The following is a 13460-nucleotide window of genomic DNA, read 5'->3' as shown; positions in this document are numbered from 1 at the left end:
TAGAGATTCTTCACTGAAATTGGTCCAGTGGATAGAGGAGTCACTCCACGCAGGAACATACAAAACAAAGTAAAACCCTAAACTTAAAAATGCAGACAGAATCAACTCAATTAGATGTCAGCATGCCACTCAGTTTACATTCCTTTTTCAGGATACGGATGCTGCTGGCAAAAATATCCCCTAGATATCTTTTAAGTGCTTAAGACCAGAAATTAAATCACATTGTCCAACCTAGCATAATCATTTGTATTAAGTATTTGCCTTCAATGTTTGCCTTTGCCAGTAATGACTCAGTTTTTAGTTTCATGGCTCATGCAATGCAAGTGCTGAATCACTCTATACAAAATAAAAATCCATGCATTTGTCTGGAAAAAAAATAAAGAGGACAAAATATCATTAAATAATCAAGAAAATATTTTATTGCTAAGTTTAATAGAGTAAAATTTCAAATTGTTGATAGTTACATTTGCTAAGCTAAATCTACCTTAAAAAGAATCCCAAAAAGTTGCTATTTTCACTGTTTTCTTACAAGCACAATAATCAAGTTAGTCTGATCAGAATCGGAATCTAGACGACCATAATCTAGAATCTAGAGTAGAATGGTCCATTTTCTAATCATATGCACATCATGAGCTGTCTTAAGAAAAGCAGTGCATCCTGCGTATGTCACTTCAGAAACTATTTAACAAGGTAAGCTATAAAGTGTGGGTGACAGGATGGAGATACGTCTCCACCAAAGGAGGTGTAAGTTGCTAGCCAGCAGATCACAGGTCATCCTTGGGCAAGGTGTAACATCTGATTATAGCACCCCCCCCCCACCCCTGCACCATGATCAGGGTCATGTGAAGCCTTGGGAGCAGGTGGTGGATGGTCACTTGAGCAGCTGGTGCATATCACAAGTCCTGGTTATGCAGCCGCTGATGCCAGGCAGACAACCTCTGAAGACTACTGATAATGGCTGAGGTCTCCCATCTTGTCAAGCCACTGTCCAGAGGAATGCAATGGTAGACCACTTCTGTAGCAAAATTATCAAGAACAATCATGGTCAAAGACCATCATTGCCACGTCATATGATATTGCACATAATGATGATGAGATACTGTATAAAAACAGGAAAAGAGAATTTTCCCACCACTAAGCACATCTTTCCCTCTCTCCCACCTTCTGCTTTCCACAGGGATCACTCCCTACAAGACTCCCTCGTCCACTCATCCCCCCCATCCCTTCCCACCGATCTTCCTCCCAGCACTTATCCTTGCAAGTGGAACAAGTGCTACACATGCCCTTACACTTCCTCCCTTACCACCATTCAGGGCCCCAAACAGTCCTTCCAGGTGAGGCGACACTTCACCTGTAAGTTGGCTGGGGTGATATACTGCGTCCGGTGCTCCCGATGCGGCCTTCTATATATTGGTGAGACCCGACGCAGATTGGGAGACCGCTTCGCTGAACGCCTACGCTCTGTCCGCCACAGGAAGCAGGATCTCCCAGTGGCCGCACATTTTAATTCCACATCCCATTCCCATTTCGATATGTTAGTCCATGGCCTCCTCTACTGTCGAGATGAAGCCATACTCAGGTTGGAGGAACAGCACTTTATATTCCATCTGGGTAGCCTCCAACCTGATGGCATGAACTTTGATTTCTCTAACTTCCCTTAATGCCCCTCCTCCCCTTCTTACCCCATCCCTAATTTTTAATTTTTAATATTTTTTTTCTCTTTTCCTCTCACAATAACTCTTTGCCTGTTCTCCATCTTCCTCTGGTACTGCCCTCCCCCTTTCTTTCTTCCAAGGCCTTCCGTCCTATGATACTCCCCCTTCTCCAGCCTTGTATCCCTTTTGCCAATCAACTTCCCAGCTCTTCGCTTCATCCATCCCCCTCCTGTCTTCTCCTATCATTTCAGGTCTCCCTCTCCCCTTCCCACTTTCAAATCTCTTACTATCTCTTTTCTCCGTTAGTCCTGACGAAGGGTCTCGACCCAAAATGTCGACTGTACTTCTTCCCTGAGTTCCACCAGCATTTTGTGTGTGTTACTTGAATTCCCAGCATCTTGCGTTTGCGTTATCAATGACAGAAATATCTTTACACAGAGTAATACACGAGGATACATATTAAAGGTCAAGAGTATCCCTATAAGTAGAAATTGGATTCCTATCATGTTACGATAGTCATGGGTGATTTCAATTTGCAGGAAGATTTGGAGAATCAGTTTGGTGCTGGAATCCAGGAGAAGGCGTTTAGAGAATGTCAATGCCAATCATATTGCTTTTTAGAGCAGCTTGAGGTTGAGCCCACTCAGAAAAAAGGCAATTTAGGATTGGGATTTATGTAATTAACCAGATTTGATTAGGGAGCTTAAGGTAAAGGAACCCTTGGGAGGAAGTGATCATAATATGATAGCATTCACTTCACCCTGCAGTTTGAGAAAGAGAAACCAAAGGCAGTATGGCAGTGCAGTAAAGTCAGATATGGAGGCATGACAGATGAGCTAACCAAAGTTGCTTGGAAGGGACACTAGCAGGGATGACAGCAGAATGGCATGGATGATGTTGCTGGAGGCAGTTTGGAAGTGCAGGATAGATACATCTCAAATGTGAAAAAGTCTGCTAAAGGGAGGAAAAGGCAACTGTGGCTGACAAGGGAAGTCAAAGATCAGATTTGAGCATGAGAGGGGATAAAATATGGCAAAAACTACTGAGAAGCTAGAGGTTTGGGAAGCTTTTAAAAAGCAACAGAAGGCAACTTAAAAAAGCAACAAGGAGAGAAAAGATGAAATATGAAGGTAAGCTAGAAAATAATATTAAAGAGGATACCAAAAGGTTTTTCAGATATATAAAGAGTAAAAGAGAGGCGCGAGGAGGTATCAGACCGCTGGAATATGATGCTAGAGAGGTAGTAATAGGGCACAAAGAATTGGCTGATTGACTCCAAGTATTTTGCTTCAATCTTCACTGTGAAAGACAAGAGCTGTATGCCAGAAATTAAAGGAAGTCACAGGGCAATTGTGAGTGTAGTTGCTATTACGAAGGGGAAGTTGCTTGGGAAGCTGAAAGACCTGAAGGTACATCCCAGGGTTCTGAAAGAGGTAGCGGAAGAGATTGCGGAGGATTTGGGGTACGTGATAAAATAGGCTGAAGTCAACATGGCTTGCTTAAGGGGAAAATTTATCTGACAGGTCTGTTTGAATTTGAGGAAATAACATGCAGTGCTGACAAAGGAGAATCAGTGGATGGTGTTTACTTGATTTTCAGAAGGCCTTTGACAGGATGTCACATACAAGTCCATGAAGTAAAATAAGAATGTGTGGTATTACAGGAAAGATACTAGCATGGATAGTACATTGGCTGACTTACAGGAGGGGAAGAGTGGGAATAAAGGGGCTGCCAGTGACTAGTGGTGTTCCGTAGTGGTTGGTGTTGGGACTGCTTTTTTTCATGTTATATGTGAATGATTTGGACGTTGGAATTGATTGATCTGTGGCCGGGTTTGCAGGTGATATGAAAACAGGTGGAAGAGCAGGTAGTGTTGAGGAAGCAGGGAATCTGCAGAAGGACTTCGATAGATTAACCGAATGGGCAAAGAAATGTCAGATGGAATACAGTGTCAAGAAGTATATGGCTTTGTACTTTGCAAGAAGGAATAAAGGTATAGTCTATTTTCTAAATGAGAAGAAAAATCAAAAATTAGAAAGGGAATTGGGAATCCTTTGCAGGATTCCCTGAAGGTTAACTTGCAGGTGAGTTGGTGGTATGGAAGGCAAATGCAATGTTAGCAGCCATTTCAAGAAGACTAGAATATAAAAGCAATACTGTAATGTTGATGCTTTAGAGGTTATTATTCAGACTGCATTTGGGGTATTGAGAGTACTTTGGGCCCCCTATCAAAGGAAGGATATGCTGTCTTCGGAAAGGATCCAGAAGAGGCTCATAGTAATGTGATCCAGGCAATGAAAAGGTTAATGTAGGAAGAGCATTTGATAGGTCTGGGCCTGTACTCACTGCAGTTTAGAAGAATGAGGAGGGTTTCTGATCGATTCTAGTGAATATTGAGAGAGTGGACATGGAAAAGATCTTTCCTATTGTAAGAGCGGGGGGATTGTTCTGGGGCCAGAGGGCACAGCCTCAGAATAGAAACATGTCCATTTTGAACAGAGATGAGGAGAAATTTCTTTAGCCAAGGGCAGTGAATCGGTGGAATTCATTGCCACAGATGGCTGTGGAAGCTAATCATTAGCTATATTTAAAGTAGAGGTTGATCGGTTCTTGATTTGTAAGGACATCAGTCTTTATGGAGAGAAGGCAGGAGAATGGGGTTGAGAGGGATAATAAACAGCCATGATGGAACAGCAGAGCAGACTGAATGGGATGAATGGCCCAATTCTGCTCCTATGTCTTATGGTTGAATAAACAACGTTAGTTCAAATGTTGATTCAGTTTTTGATATAAAGACAATAATAAATCTTAACAACAAGGAAGAAGTAATTCGGGCTATTCTGTCTATTTCACTTTAACAGCCTTTGGTAATTAGGAAATTTCTTTGTCTGATTGAAATTTTCTGCTGCATGCCTTTTCCAGCAATTTCCACTTTAGGTCTGTGGACCAGCTCTCTCACCTCAAGTCTGAAGTTTGTAGGTTCAAGTCCTACTCCAGCAGCTTAAGCATAAAAATGTACAATAGTATGCACCAAAGTACCATTAGTAGCGTTGTCTGCTGGGTGAAATAAAAAAAATGCTGAATAAATGTAGATACTCCTTTCTTCATTAACTACCCAAATGTAAGCCATCCTTGATTCAGCTCACATTTCTCAAAAACAGATTCTTTATCCACACATGATCAAAATCTAACAATACAATATTGACGATATAAACACTTGCATTCTTGTAGCAGGACAAATAGAAACATAGAAAACCTACAGCACAATACAGGCCCTTCGGCCCACAAAGCTGTGCCAACATGTCCTTACCTTAGAAATTACCTAGGGTTGCCCATAACCCTCTATTTTTTTAAGCTCCATGTACAAATATGTCACAAATTGTCTGCAATTTGGTCCAGAGCCTTCCAGTGTCAATGTTTCTAATAAACAATGTTCACACTGAAGATAGACTGAGAATCCTTTACACAGAACTTGGGTTTATTATCGTATCCGTAGTCAGCAGGTAATCTGCAATAAATGTTGGCAAATATGATAGGGGGATCCATAGTAGTTTTGCATCAATGCCGGCACTGTACCGAGTCCTTGGGTACTTGGCTGATAGAGCATGTTCCATACACCACACCACCAGGGAAAGATCTGTACTCGACAATAATTTCACTAGTTTCTCCCGTCTGACAACCGCTGTGAATATCCAAAGCAAAGTGTTAGTGGGGTAGACTTTAATGAATCACAAATAAACTAATTTGGGTGGTATATGTTTAAAATCTCATACAATAATGGAAAGTGCTTTATCATATGCAGGTCCATCATCTCTAATGAGAAAAGGATGGCTAACGTTGCTGTTACACCACAGCAGGATTGTTAATTTCCTCACTCCATCCCTCCTCACCATTGAGCATATCTACATGGAGCACTGTTGCAGCCTCAGGGACCCCACCACCCAGCCCATGCTCTGTTCTCACTACTGCCACTAGGAATGTGGTGCGGGAGTCTCAGGACTCACACAAGGTTCAGGTTCTATTACCCCTCGACTATGAGGCTCTTGAAACAACTTCACTTGCCCTGTCATTGAAATGTTCCCACAGTCAATGTACTGACTTTCAAGGATTCTTGATCTCATGTTCTCTATATTTATTGCTTATTTATATTTTATTATTATTTCTTTCATTTTGTATTTGCACAACTTGTTGTCTTCTGCACTCTGGTTGAATGCCCAAATTGAGTAGTCTTTCATTGATTCCATTATGGTTATTATTCTACAGATTTATTGAGTATGCCCATAGGACAATAAGGGTTGTATCTGGTAACATATGGTGTATATACTTTGATAATGATATATTTTGAACTTTCATTAAATGGATTTGCTTACTGAAATTTCAGTCATAGTCATGGAGAGATACAACATGGAACCAAGGTCTTCGACCCACTGAGTCTCCATTGACCAAACATTACCCATTTACACTAAACCCTGAGGTGGTGGGGTGGAGATACATCTCTACCAAAGGAGGTTTAAGGCACTCCTTCCCTCTGCGAGCCTGCAGATCACCCTTGAGCAAGGTGTAGCACCCGCTTAGCCTCCCTGATCAGGGTCAAGTGAAGCCGTGGGTGCAGGTGGTGGATGGTCGTTTGAGCAGCTGGTGCAGATCACAAGTCCTGGTTATGCAACCAAGGACAATAGGCAGACAATCTCTGAAGAGTATCGATAATGGCTGGGGTTACCTGTCTTATAAAGACACTGCCCAGAAGAAGGCAATGGCAAAACCACTTCCAAGAACAATCATGGTCTTGGAAAGACCATGATTGCCCACACCATATGACATGGTGCTTAACGAACAGTGGGTATATGAAATGAGTTCCCAGAGGAACCTGTAGAGGGCAGATGCAATTACAATGTTTAAAACATTTAGATAAATGCATGGAGGTAGAAAGCCTTGAGAGACAAGGGCCAAATTAGGCAAATGGGACTAACTGAGTTAGAGATCATGGTTGACATGATCTCCAAAGGGCCTGTTTCGATGGTGAATAACTCTGATTCTGTGGATGATTGGGCCAAAGGATCTGTTTCGATGTTCTATAACTCTGACTCCATGAAGCTAGAACTGTTGTGAGAAAATACTGTATGCCTCCATCACTTTCTCAGCACTGAGCTCCAGATTGCAACCACACTCTGATGAAAATTTCTTTTCTCAGATCCCTTCTAACCCTCTTAGTTTTCACATTAAAACTGTGCCTTCTAGTTTTAGATACCTTTTCCTGCTGTCTACCCATATCTATAGCTAGGCCGCCTAAGACTTTTGCACAGTACAGTAGTTATTTTAAGTATTGCACCAATACTGCTGCCGCACAAAAAAATTCAAATTTCATGACGTGAATGATGATAAACCTGATTCTGATATGGGTCTCTATTGCAGACTGAGATAGGGTAGGAGGCAGGGAGAGGGGAATCATGGTTGGGAAAAGGGGAATGGAGAGGGGCGGAAGCATGCAGCACCAGACAGACATTCTGTAATGATCAATAAACCAATTGTTTGGAATCTAATGACCTTGCCTGCAGTCTCTGAGGTGGGGTGTCTGAAACTGCACCACCCTCCCACCCCGGCACTCCTTCTCGGCTACCTGTCCCACACCCCTCCCGTGGCACTCTGCCCTCTCCATTCCCAACACCCTTTGCACCCACCAGATTTACAAACTTGTTCTCTATTCCATGTGGACCAATACAGTACGGTGCAAAAGCCTTGGGCACCTTAGCTATATATTTCTGCCTAAGCCTTTGCCCAGTACTGTACCTCTCACTGGCCTCCCCTTAGACTCCTCTGCTCCAAGGAAACCAAACCCAGAAAATCCAATTTCTCCTTCCAACTAAAATATTCCATTCAGACAACATTCTGGTAAATCCTTTCCGCACAGTTTTCAGTCTAATCACATCCTACCAATTTAGCATGTGACTAACTGCACGAGACAAGTGATCTAGTGACCCTCTGCAACAGAGTCATTATTATCCCTATTCAAATGTGCATACATGCAAACTTCAAAATTATTATTAATTCCATGGAGGAATGATGCTGAAAACTAATGGTTTCATGATCGCTAAACCTGCAAAAGCAAGTTCCAGAGTCCAGAACGGTTCTACCTCATTTGTACTTGCATAGATCAAGTCTATTTCGGATAGCAATTAATCATCAGAGGTGCCAAGGCATACCTTCTGATTTGCTACATGGTTTAATGAACTACAGTACTTAAACATGTGACCATTATGCAATATTGTTCTCATACAATTGCTCTTCAAAACTAGCCATCTAAGAAATGAAATGACTAAAACTGATTCAGAATCATAGTTATACAAAAGCACAGCACAGAATCAGGCCCATTGGCCCATCTAGTCAGTGTAGAACCATTTAATCTGCCTACCTCCATGGACCTGCACCAGAACCATAGCTCCCCATACCTCCACCATCCATGTACCTACCCAAACTTATCTTAAATGTTGAAATTCAGCTGGCATCCAACACTTGCACTGGTAGCTCGTTCCACACTCTCTGAGTGAAGAAGTTTCCCTTCACAACTCTATGAGTGAAGTAGTTTCCCTTCATGTTCTCCTTAAACATGTCACCTTTCTCCCTTAACCCATGACCTCTTGTAGTCATATCCAACCTCAGTGGAAAAAGCCTGCTTGCATTTACCCTAATTATACCCCTTATAATTTTGTATAACTCTATCAAATCTCCCTTCAATCTTCTACGTTTTCTGCTCCCAAGTTTAAGACTAACTGAATCCTGAAAGATTATGAGTCTGTGAAGATTTTCATAACAAGCTTCAATTAGTTCAAAATGCACTTCCATAAAATATACCAGCAGGCCTTTCAGACAAAATAAGAATTAACTTTTTTTTACACGAACTTCAGGTTTCTAAAATTACTCAACAAGTATCATAGTACACTTCTTATTCATAATTTTTAGTATTAATCTTCAATAATTATTTTAATGGCCTACCAAAACAAAGTCAATAATAAAATGCTTGTGCCTAATGTAATTCCCTGGGCTATGGATTCATTTTCTATTAAGCTGAGTAGGTGTATATATCTTACATTGTATTAAATAGTCTTCTCCGTACTCTTTTCTCACATCCGGTGGGAGATCATCCCAGAGGCATTCCTTTTCATGACGATGTATTTCACAGTTGGTCATTCTGGTTTCAAAGGTCCCGGGTTCAATACAAGCAACTTTTATTCCAAATCTCTTCATATCACGCCTAAGCAAAAGCAAATTTAGCATAGATGAGAAATAGTTTGGTTGTATAGCTGTACTAGAGTGGAAAATATTATTCAATGCCATTAATAAAATGTGTTAAGGTACTCTTCCTGTTTTTGTACTTTTGCAAAGGTGAGGCTGCAATGTGCCCTTACCAAATGCACCCTCATTACACTGCAGGATGGCACAGAACAGGAAAATGGTGGTACCTATAACCTGAATTTTACTGTTGATTATGAGGTAATGAGGTGGCACAATAGTGTAGTGGTGAGCACAATGTTTTACAGTACAGGTGACCCGGGTTCAATACCCACCACTGCCTGGGAGGAGTTTGTACGTTCTCCCCGTGACTGCGTGGTTTCCTCCAGGTGCTCCAGTTTCCTCCCACAGTCCAAAAATGTACCAGCTGGTAGGCTAATTGGTTATTGTAAATTGTCCCGTGATTAGGCTAAGATTAAATTAGGGGATTGCTGAGGGGCACGGCTCGAAGGGTCAGAAGGGCTAATTGTGTCAGCATGAGCTAATCAGTCTGATGACCTAGTGGAAGGAGCTGTCCCAGAGCCTGTTGTTCCTGGCTTTTATCCTGTGGTACCGTTTCCCAGATGGTAGCTGGAACTGTTTGTGGTTGGGGTTACTTGAGTCCCCAATGATCCTTCGGGCCCTTTCTACACACCTGTCTTTGTAAATGTCCTGTATCATGGGAAGTTCACATATACAGATGCACTGGGCTGTCCACACCACTCTCTGTGATTGAGGGAAGTACAGTTCCCATACCAGGCACTGATGCAGCCAGTCAGGATGCTCTCAATCGTGCCCCTGTAGAAAGTCCTTAGAATTTGGGGGCCCACACCGAACTTTTTCAACCATCTGAGGTGAAAGAGGTGCTGTTGTGCCTTTTTCATCACACAGCCGGTATGTACAGACCACGTGAGATCCTCGGTATGGTGATGAACTTAAAGCTGTTCACCCTCTCAACCCCAGATCCATTGATGTCAATAGGGGTTAACCTGTCTCCATTCCTCCTGTAGCCCACAACCAGCTCCTTTGTTTTTGCGACATTGAGGGAGAGGTTGCTTTCTTGACACCACTGTGTCAGGGTGATGACTTCTTCTCTGTAGGCTGCCTCGTTATTATTTGAGATTAGGCCAATCAGTGTAGTGTTGTTAGAAAGTGTAAAGGAGAGTCACATCGGAATTGATTGCATATATAAACCTCATCTGATCTGAGACTCAAATTTAAAATACGTTGGTTAAAATTGGACAATCGAAACAAGAAGCATAAATGTATTGTCAGGTATTTTTGTGTAAAATCCACTCCAAAACACGAGATCAACAACAGTCTAACATTCCCTCAGTGCCCACAATAACTGAAATCAGAGAGTTATTTCTTTGAAATTGCTCATTGAAACTATAGTTTTCAATATAAGGGATAACAACACATAACAAATGCAGAAAATCAGACATGAAATAAAAACTGGTCTGTAATCAGACTGAAATTAATCACTCTGTGATATGATTCATTGAATTAAAAATGCTTAATGTTCAACTGAGTCAAAAGGTATTCTGCAAAAGTCTTAGCCATATATATTGTAAGACTTTTGTAGAAGATATATATATATATATATACACACACACACACACACACACACACACACACAGACTTTTGCACAGTACTGTATTTGTCAACATGGAGCAGAGAGCAAATTTGTAAATCTAACGGGAACAAAGGATGTTGGGAATGGTGAGGGTGGAGCACCGTGGGAGGGGTGTAGGACAGGTGGCAGAAAAGGAGTGCCAGGAGTGTGGGGTGGCACAGGTGCAGACACACCCATCCCTGAGACACCAGGCAAGGTCATTTGATTCCAAACAGTTGGTTTATTGATCATTACAAATGTCTTACTGGTGCTTCCTGCTCCCTCCCCTCTCCCTTCCCCTTTTCCCAACCATGATTCCCCTCTCCCTGCCCCCTTCCCACTCTCAGTCCACAATAGAAGCCCATCACAGAATATCAATCTTTTCATATCCTTACCTTAAGCTGTCATTGAAACCTTCTATGCCAAACTTTGACACGTAGTATCCACCACTGCTCACAGCTAATCGGCCGAGAACACTGCTTATATTCACAATTCTTCCTCTAGCTTTTTTAATCAGTGGCAGCAATTTTAACGTCACTTCTATAGATCCCAGTAAGTTAACTTCAATAGGTCTTCGGAAATGTTCAGTTCTTAACCAATCAATGGGACAAAGTGTCCCGACAATCCCAGCATTGTTTACCAAGCCCCAAAGACCTGTAGAAACAAATGAGGGGAATTATACATTAAACATACATCAGTATATAAAGATAAAAAATTCGGGCAATTATGCATAAAACATACACAGTACTGTTTATATGAAGATAACAAATGTCAACAATTGTAAATAAACCATAGATATATATTAAGATAAAAAATACCATTTGTAGATATTACTATTGGGACAATATATACCCTGCTCATTATTATTATTATCATATTTTTATATTTTTCTCAGCTCAAACTGGTAAAACCAGAGACACAGGCATTATTATTATTATTTGTTATTGTTAACAAAAGTATTTTATGATATTTTGTTATTTTATTATTATTATATGATTAAGCATAGTAATGATCAGGTGGAAATGAGTCACTGTAAGTGTTGGAACCTGACAATTTCACAAACAGCTAGCTGAAGGAGCTGGAGAAACTGGAGGGAAATGGAGAGTTGACATTCCAGGCCAAGATCCTTCTCTCATCTTCCAGAATTTTGTTCATTACTCCAGGTTCCAGCATCTGGAGACACTTGCGTCTCCAACCTGACAAAATAGCAGGAGCACATTGGAGTTGATGATACTGTCCTCTACCTGCTGAACAAGCCTACTCCCCATTGGATTGCACTGTGAGGATCACATTTTTTTCAAGTGCCTTCAATACCATACAGCCCTTATTGCTGGGGGGAAAAACTCCATTCAAAGCAGGTTAGCATTTCCATTCTACCCTGGATAATGGACTACCAAACGGGCAGACCAGTTTGTGTGGCTTGTTTGTAAGCAGCACTCGGGCCCCTCGGGGGACTGTACTCTGTGTTGGCTCCTTCCTGTTTACCCAGTGTACCTCGAACTTTATCTGTGCACTTGTAATGCTACTGTGACACTCTAATTTCCTTTGGGATCAATAACGTATCTAGCAGTCTCTATCTAGATGCTTAGACTCAAGCAGGTAAAGTCAGAATCAGATCGATGCAAACAAAAACACCAGAGATTCTGTAGATGTTGGACATCCAGAGCAACACACACAAAATTCTGGAGGAACTCAGCAGACCAGGCAGCATCTATGGAAATGATAGATTGTTGATGTTTCGGGCCAAAGCCCTTCTTCAGTACTGGAAAGGAAGGGGAGAAGATGCCAGAATAAAAAGGTGGGTGGAAGGGAAGAAGGATAACTAGAAGCTAATAGGTGAAGCCAGGTGGGTGGGAAAGGGCGAGGGCTGGAGAGCAAAGAATCTGACCGGAGAGGACTGTAGGCAAATGAAGAAAGGAAAGGAGGAGGTCACCGGGGAGAGGTGATAGCTGGTGAGAAGAGGTAAGAGGCTAGAGTGGGGAACAGAAAAAGAGGGGAGGTGGAGAGAGTTTTTTTTAAACTGGAAGGAGAAACTGATATTCATGCCATCAGGTTGGCAGCTACCCAGACAGAATACAAGGTACTGATGAGGGTCTCGGCCCAAAATGTCGGCTCTTTACTCTTTTCGAAGATGCTGCCTGGCCTGCTGAGTTCCTCCAGCATTCTGTGTGTGTTGCTTGGATTTCTTCATGCTTCTGAAAACTATTAGCAATTAACTTTCTAAATTTGACTTACCTCTATGTCCCACCTCCTGCTTGATTTGGTTCACTGCATTTTCAATGCTCTCTGACTTTGTAATATCCAGCACGATTGTCTTCAATCTACTTGAGGTTTCATTGCTTAACCTTTGTGCCCCTTCCTCTGTCAGGCACCCAGCAAGTACCCAGAATCCAGTTTTATCAAAGGACTTGGCAGCCAGATTTCCAAAACCAGTGTCACACCCGGTGATGAACACATACTTGTCTGAGAGATGCTCAAGTTTGCGTCTGTCTCGTATCCACCAGCACAGAAACCATATTAGTAATGAGGCCAGAATGTAGGCAAACATGTCCCTATGGATTTGATGAGACACTGAAAATGTAAAATTGACTCCAAAAACTAGCTTTATAACCAAGAAGAAAAAAATTATTCTGTGAATAATAATATTCTGTAAGATATTCAAGTCATTTTTTCATTTTTATGATGTTTATACCATACAATACTCCAAGTAAGGCCTCACCAGTGCCTTATAAAAGCTCAATATTACATCCTTGCTTTTATATACCAGACCTCTCAAAATAACACCACATTTGCCTTCCTCACCACTGACTCGACCTTTAGGAAATTAACCTTTAAGAAATCCTGCACGAGGGCTCCCAAGTCACCTTGTGCCACAGATTTTTGAATTTCTCTCCATTATAAAAAAAATCTTTTATTTCTTCTAT

The 13460-nt window shown here is 41.6% G+C and overlaps 1 protein-coding gene across 2 annotated transcripts in view; it reads right to left on the bottom strand.

Annotated features, from left to right (window-relative positions):
• Window positions 1-425: 425 nt before the first annotated feature.
• LOC140199638 (dehydrogenase/reductase SDR family member 9-like) overlaps window positions 426-13460 on the bottom strand; it is a 32871-nt gene continuing 19836 nt past the window's right edge. For both annotated transcript variants that reach the window (XM_072262054.1, XM_072262055.1), the window contains exons 2-5: window positions 12772-13088; window positions 10932-11190; window positions 8741-8904; window positions 426-5337 (exon numbers count right to left, since the gene is read on the bottom strand). In XM_072262054.1, coding sequence (XP_072118155.1) covers window positions 5117-5337; window positions 8741-8904; window positions 10932-11190; window positions 12772-13088 — 961 coding nt within the window. In that variant the 3' untranslated portion in view covers window positions 426-5116. The remainder of the gene's footprint in view (window positions 5338-8740; window positions 8905-10931; window positions 11191-12771; window positions 13089-13460) is intronic.

This window comes from Mobula birostris, chromosome 6, assembly GCF_030028105.1.
Source record: "Mobula birostris isolate sMobBir1 chromosome 6, sMobBir1.hap1, whole genome shotgun sequence".
Classification (NCBI taxonomy): domain Eukaryota; kingdom Metazoa; phylum Chordata; class Chondrichthyes; order Myliobatiformes; family Myliobatidae; genus Mobula; species Mobula birostris.
The sequence above is the reverse complement of the archived record's forward strand: the minus strand, read 5'-3'. Positions and strand labels throughout refer to the sequence as shown.